Source organism: Akebia trifoliata, chromosome 7 (genome assembly GCF_017979445.1).
Source record: "Akebia trifoliata isolate Shusen 1 chromosome 7, ASM1797944v1, whole genome shotgun sequence".
NCBI classification, from domain to species: Eukaryota; Viridiplantae; Streptophyta; class Magnoliopsida; order Ranunculales; family Lardizabalaceae; genus Akebia; species Akebia trifoliata.
Window position 1 is genome coordinate 33,580,495 of NC_141381.1, and position 7,269 is coordinate 33,587,763.

At 35.0% G+C, this 7,269-nt stretch overlaps 1 protein-coding gene across 1 annotated transcript; it reads right to left on the minus strand.

The window, feature by feature from the left end:
- Positions 1–1,311: 1,311 nt before the first annotated feature.
- Positions 1,312–5,905, minus strand: LOC147399286 (golgin family A protein). The gene is made up of 6 exons (XM_086448786.1): positions 5,544–5,905; positions 3,788–3,910; positions 2,756–2,932; positions 2,593–2,674; positions 1,850–1,914; positions 1,312–1,726 (listed from the first exon to the last, which is right to left on the minus strand). Exons 1-6 carry the CDS (start codon positions 5,832–5,834, stop codon positions 1,427–1,429), a joined length of 1,038 nt encoding a protein of 345 aa, XP_086304912.1. The 5' UTR covers positions 5,835–5,905; the 3' UTR covers positions 1,312–1,426.
- Between the last annotated feature and the right edge of the window lie 1,364 nt (positions 5,906–7,269).

A 7,269-nucleotide genomic window follows, 5' to 3' on the forward strand; every position in this document is an offset into this window, starting at 1 on the left:
CATTTCTCTATGCTTAAAATGGGTCGGATCCTATTTGGATCAAAGTATATCCATATTCAGATCTGGATTTTGTATATGGATCTGAATCCGATTAAATAGAATCATATCCAAATCGTTTCATTTTCACTTAGACCGAACCATTTAACAATTTTATTTTTATTTTTGCTAATTACTACACCATTCTATTTTATCATTATAACCTATTTGTTTTATAAGAATTCATATTGTATTAAAATAGTAGAAAATGATTTCTTGTGATTTGCAGGACAAATGTTTTCTTGTACAATATTATTTTTTGCTTGGTAGGCATAAGAAAATCTCTTGCAAACTCATTTTTCATGCTCGATCTATGATCTATTTTTTGCTATGCAAAAGATATTTAGAATGACTTCTTATTAATGTAAAACGTGAAGAAAACGATATTTAAAAAAACAAACTCTTCTTCAATCTTTTGCCAAAAAATTATGATTTTTGTTCTTGACGATTGAAGGAGATGGAGTCTTGGTATTGATGAGAGTAAAAATATTTATCATGATATTGAAGCCAATGGAATTTTTGAAGAACAAACCAAGGATCTTGGCAAGATGTTGGAGAATCCTCTAAATTACCCAAAGAATTATGATGGTATTAATTTCTATATAAAATTAAATAATGGAGTCGTTTTGCAAATGGTCCGTGCTATTGTAGTGCAAATCATTTGCAGAAATTTCTTAAGAATTTAGCTGATCTACGAGGAAGCACCATCAACCTGGATTCAAATCCTGCCGGCATCGAATTACTGAGTTCGTTAAAAACAGACTCACCAAGAAGAAGGGAAAAAAAGGTGGTTTATTGCTATACAAATCATTTACTTTGGGTTACCCAAGCACTCTTACAATGTATCTTAGTTAGCATCTGCAAACGATTTGCAATGTATTAAGACAAAATGGGCTTTGGGAATTTATGGAAAAACAAATGGTTTTATAGACTTATCCGTTCATTTTGGAACTCTCCTCTCTATACACTCCCGTATGGGGAAAAAAATTTGCTCACAGAATCTGGGATCCACCAATCACACGAGTCCACGTTTATGGAATGGCATCCCCAATTTACAAAATTACCCTCATTAGGCTTGACGTGGCACGTGCTAGAGAGTCTGTGAGCACTGTGACAAGAAATTCCGTGACCAAAAAATGCACTCCCCAAATGGTTACCTGAATTTTCCTTAAAACATTGACTGAAAATAAGCACTTTTTTCTGGCACTGTAAAGCTGGAGCTAAGATAACCAGAGGTTAGGCTCTGGAATATGAACTTCAGAAACCTCACGTCTATAATCTATAAAGCCAACCATTTTTATTGAATTATAATTGATATAAAAGGGAAAAAAAACAACAATGTCACGCACAAACAACTTCAAGACAAAGAACATGGACTATTGGGGCCAGATTAGAACGATATCTTAATGAAGACCACTATGTGTAGAGCCAAAATGTAGAGCACAAAGGCAGACCTGAGAAGCATAAGTCTCTGCTGGCTTTCTGTTCTGCCACCAATGTTAGAAGGCCTTAAATGTGCATCTAAGAAATAATCTGCTGAAGAAGACCCCCTCCCTGTGGAACTTCTAGCAAAGCGGTTCCTTGCGTTGACCTCCATATTCCCATTCTCAATTCTTCTCCGCAACCCATTTAATCTCTCCAACTCTCGCTCTTTAACATGGATGTCACTGGCCAGGCTTTCCGCTTGTGCCTACAAAGAAGGAATAACACGTAAAACAATAGATCAAAGCTAGAACGACCTTTCTTTTAGAGGTGAACATTGAAAAAAGAAATATGCTTTCAACGATTGCAAGTCATAAGAAATGAGACTGACTTGCTTTGCAGCTAGTTGTTCAATCACACTGTCAAGCTGTTTATCCAATATCTTCTCTCTCTGAGCTGCATATTGCATCACTGTTAGCTTACGTAGTTCATGAACCTGACACACCCAAGTATGTAAAAGTAACAACTGTGACTGAACATGATTCATTAATTATTTAGCTTTTGAAGATTAGGTTGAAATTAGAAAATGATGGGAGTACCCATGAATTTTCGGTCAGAGAAAATGAAGCTTCATCCATACTTTTGGATATAATGATATAGCCATATAGGATACCCATTAAGTATGTTATACACGTATACAAAATGGAAAGAAGGGAAAGCCACCTAAAGACACACTGAAATAGAAAATGGAGAAACTGAGAGCCAACCTAGGGAAGCAATTAAATTCAAGAAGGAAAATTGTAAACAAGAATTTATTCAATGATTTTATGAATGGACCAAATGAATTTGAAAAAAAAAAAAGATGGCCAAAAAGCTGATAAAAAGGCACGGGAAAGATGATAGTGTCCTGGCCATGAAGATAACAAATTCCGAAAAAGGAAAAAATGGTGTGGACTGACAAGGCACCTGCAACTGAATTAAGAAACAAGAGAATCTCAATTACATAGGAAGGTTTGAACAGATGGAAGAAGGCAAGAAGTAACTGAAGCTCCAAGCAGAATAGAAGAAAAAACTACTTCAATACCACAATGATATATTTCTACAGAAGCAAAACAGACTGATGATAAAAGATACCTGGGGAGGGCTGCCTTAGAGAATTATTGTGAATCAGCGCCCATTTTTTCTCCAAGTCTTGAACCATCTCTTCCAAAGAACTCTAAGAGCATAAAAAAAAAGTAAGTGGAAAAAGGCATATAAAACTTCTACTGCAACAAAGAAGAAAAAAGGAGTAACAGACCAGCTCTTTTTTCTTGGCATCTAAGTTGTCTGATATAGAAGGTTTTGAAGCTGTATCTGCTTGAGTCACACTTGTTGTTTTGGGATCATCTAATGATTCTCCAGATTTGTTGACCTCTAATGTAGCTTGCATATGTACCATCTCGTTTTTCAAATGCTTCTCAGTCATTTCCATTTCCTGTTAAGGAAGCAATAAATTTAAAGAAAGAAAAAATAGCCAGAAACCCAAAATACCCCAGATCTGGAAATCATTGGTTTTTATATTTATTTTTTTATCAATAGTTCTAGAACTCCTTTTAAAGTGAACTCATCACACGTTATAATGGATGAAGGAATCTCCTTGTTGATACCAGAATGTGTGATAAGACTTTTAGCTGTACAAACAAGCCTCAACGGTGTTAAGTTGACACGTGGACCATCAAGGTTTAAATTTGCAAATCAAAATTCCATCGACAATGTGCAATGAAGGCCAATTACAACCCTAGTTAGAAGGAATGTGCAAGTTGAAGGTTCTAAAAAGAACGAGAGAAAAAAAAGAGTGTGGATTGAGATAGTGAGAGTGCATATAAACACATTTGAATTAACAGAAGACATAACTTTAGACAGAATTAAATGGAGGAGCAGTATTCATTCAGCCGAGCCCAAATTTTTGGGATGAAGCATTGAAGATGATGGTCATTTACAATACTCTTCCATCATCCACATCAACCAAGATGGATTTGAACTCCTTTACAACTTCCTTGTCTTGCATTTCCCTATTGCAATCGAATTCATCTCGCATGTAGGCGTGTCAATCAATACAGTATTTGCTATGGTCACTTGGAATTATAAAAACCCAACATTAAAGGACCAAAAAAAAAAAAAAAAATTCATGTTCAAACTAAAAGATTATTTGATAAAGTTTACTGAAAGTATGAATTATAAAGAGCAAGATCTGCTTAACTTCAAAACCCCAGATTATCTACCAAAATAAATAAAAAAATTTCAACTGTGGAGTTTGGAACAAAGGTCACTGAATTTTATAATTCCCGACCTTTAGCTTGGTCTGAAGTAGATCTGATTCCTGCAATTTCTCCTGTATTTTCTTTTCACAATTTGCTATGGCCTTCTCATATGCAGCATTTTCTTCTTGCAGTGTGATCTCTCTCGAGTGTGCCTAAACATAAAAATGGCAATGCCAACAATTAGATAAACATAAAAAAAGTAGGTTCCCTGCAGAGAAACTAAACATTTTAGCCAGACTTTGGCCCAGAAACCCAAAACATAAAACAAATGTAAGAAGAATCCAGTATCCAACAATAACTTAATCACATCCAACAAATTAATCCATAATTTTGTCTATTAGCCAGCTTTCGGATCAAAACTCACCTGAAACATAAAATACATGCAAGAACTAGTAATCCTATCATAAAAGATTGTGAAGAGTTGATCAGTGTAGAACAAACTACCTTTGATGTTTTCGTTTTACTAAGCAAAAGATCAAATCCTCACTGCACCAAACGCTCCTCAAACCAAATACCAAATAATCACAAGATCCTTAATACGGGACATTTAAGATATGTGTATTAGCAACATCATAACAAATTAATCTAATAGATTATGAAACTGTTCCTTGAGAGCACTCAGTGATGATTTTTCTGTTACTTTAGATGGGCATTTTGTTATTGTAATGTTGGATGTTCTAGTTTATTTTAGTTGTTTATTAAAGAGATTTTAGGCTTTTCAAATTTGTTCCCCCTTATGATGATCCTCCACAAGACCATAACATATATGCTTCAAGTCTCCAAGTCCTTTCATCTTAGTCTATCTTCACCTCCATGCACATTTCCCTGAAACTTAATACGCTCTACCATATCTTCCTCTCATAGATGGAGAGAGACGCTCTTCTCCAGTCACTAGAGTCTACTCATTTCAACTATGTATCAAATACATGAGCCCAAGCTGCTAGACCAGGATGTAGTAAAAAAAAAAAAATACATTACTGAGCTATACAAGTAGTAAAATTAAAATTAAAAAACAAGAACAGAAAATAGCAAAACCCACCCCCATAAATCTGGGATTTTTTTCCAAGTTTATCTAGCTTACATGTGTCAATTTGCGTTTAAAGCACTAATCCTGAAATTTCTAATCACATTATCAGGGAGTGGGTTAAATAAAAATGTTGCATTTCTATGATTCTCGTAATGATCATATAGACAGCAATCTGGACTGCCAGATATAGTGAGAATTAATTCATACCGAAGCATTTATTTACTACGAATGGCAACTGAACATATTTTTTTTCTCACGTCAAGATAAGTGAAAGCAACCAAAGAAGTATATACCCATAGTTGGATTGGTGATGCAGAATCACCCAAATTTATTTATTTATTTGTTTGATGAGTAAAAAATCACCCAAATTAGTTGAGGGAGTTTTGGTCCTCTGTTATCATGAGGGACATATGAAACCCAAAGCTTGAATATTTCTCTATTGTGGGAGAAGACTTTATCATGGGTGAACTGAACCACGTATACGCTTGTACTCTGGTTGTTGAATTTCCACCATTTTCATTTGTTTTTCCCAAATTTATTATACATTTTTTTTTTTGTTAGTTCTTAGTCGTGGTTCACCACCACAACACCCATATCACAAAACAGAAAAGTTAAACCCTAAAAAGAAAAAAGAAATCAAAATCTCAAAAAAATTAAAAATCAAAGAAGAATGAAGTTGAAAAAACCCACCTCGAAGTAATACAAAATCTCAATTCTCAAGAGAGATCAGAACAAAATAAAAATTAAAGAAAAAGAACCTGTTCTTTGGTGGTAGAGTGAGCGTTCAATTGGAGGGCAAGAGCGGCATTTGAAGCGAGGGAATGGGCATGGAGATGCGGAAGGCGTTGAGAGATGTCAGGAGGAGGAATTCTCAGCCGTAGATCTTGGATCGAGCGTCTAAGAGAAGAAGCTTTCAATTCTAACTCTTGGGCGTATTTCTGCTGCTCGGGAGTGAAGACGACAACGGGGAATTGGTTCCTCTCGTCTTCATCGTTGCTTTGACCATTCCCTCCTACAACGTCTGCAGCCCATGCCAGCAAACCAGCCATCTCTCTCTCTCTCTCTCTCCCTCTCAACAGAACAGAGAAATCAAGAACCGCAATGCGATGTACTGTACAGACCGCAGAGAGTATGGTTTTAGAAAGGCCCTTCCACATTTTGGAAAATAATTAAGATACCCGAATTTTAAATATTGATAACTTAGCCCCTTGACCTAGGTATACTCTCGTAGAATGATGCTAAACCCCACGAGACCCTTCTTTTTCTCACAAAATCTGTCCATCTTTAAAACTTTTTTAATTTCTATAGTAAATTTTAGAGCTTTGCTACAATGACTAGAAATAACACTTGAGAAACATTGTGTATGAAAGAACCATCGATTTTCCTCGACTGTCTATCATTTGTATATTGAGAAAACGTATTTATGTTTTTCTCCACTATCAATGCTAGTTCAAAAGTTATTATAATTAATTTAGCATTTTGTAAAATTTAAGCTATTGAACCCATTTTTCGTAATCTTTTCTCAACTATTCGTAGATAATCTTTTATTTTTAAATTTAAATTTGCATTATTTTCTATTTCCCAAATATTTTTTAAAAATCCTGATAATTTGATACTCTTTTTTTTCATACACCCCCATCATAGAATCATAGATCATTTACTTCGGGATATATAATTTTTTTTTTAATGATTTTGTAACTTCCAAGTCAAGAAGCGCATGGAGGGTATCTGAAAAAAAAAAGAGTGTCAAGTTATCATTAGTCTATTTTATATTACCTTGAGACATGTTAAGGTTGAAAATGATTGATTTTAAAGAGGAAAAATAAAAGTAATGATTGATTTTAATTTTTTTTTTTTTAAATATTATTGTTGCATCCTAAGATTTAGATCCGAATATTATTCTAAAATAGTTGGATTGAGTTTATTTTTCAAATAGAATTTGAAACATATAATATAACATAGTGTGGTCGAAATTTGATGAACGGTTACGATGAATCCAACCACACTGATATGAAGTCGTTCTTAACACCTCTCTCCTCGCGGCGGTGTGGTACTTGTCAAAATCACTCTAACACTCAAATTAGAGAAGCAGAGGAATCGTCCTTAGTCTTAGTTAGACTCTAACTTATTCAGAATGATCCTCCTCTATAGTGCGTACTGTGCCATTTATCCCCCTTGACTGTCCCTAGGATTTCCTCCTCTAAAGGGAACAATCAGCAATCATGGGATTTCCACTAACTTTGCGAAGTTGTTTACCTAATTAGGACTTTTTGGATCGAATATACTTACATGCAGAGATCTCCTTTAGGATTGACGTGTACGCAATAATTTTATAATTTTCCTAAGATCTGGCCTATTGCTTGGTAGGTCTGATCTGACTTATTGTTATACTGTCCTGCTAGCCATGTTAGGCAGGTCTCTACTCTACTCTGACTTGCCCCTCCAGTAGGGTTGCGCTTTCATATACTATTTTGCACCTGGTAC

Bases quoted from the DNA above. Each gene is read 5' to 3' on its own strand.
- LOC147399286 (XM_086448786.1), bottom strand. From the start codon at position 5,834: ATGGCTGGTTTGCTGGCATGGGCTGCAGACGTTGTAGGAGGGAATGGT. The intron at 1,915-2,592 runs GTATCTTTTATC...TGCAATATGCAG, and splicing joins TCTAAGGCAGCCCTCCCCAG to CTCAGAGAGAGAAGATATTG. The intron at 1,727-1,849 runs GTCAGTCTCATT...CCTTCTTTGTAG, and splicing joins AACAACTAGCTGCAAAGCAA to GCACAAGCGGAAAGCCTGGC.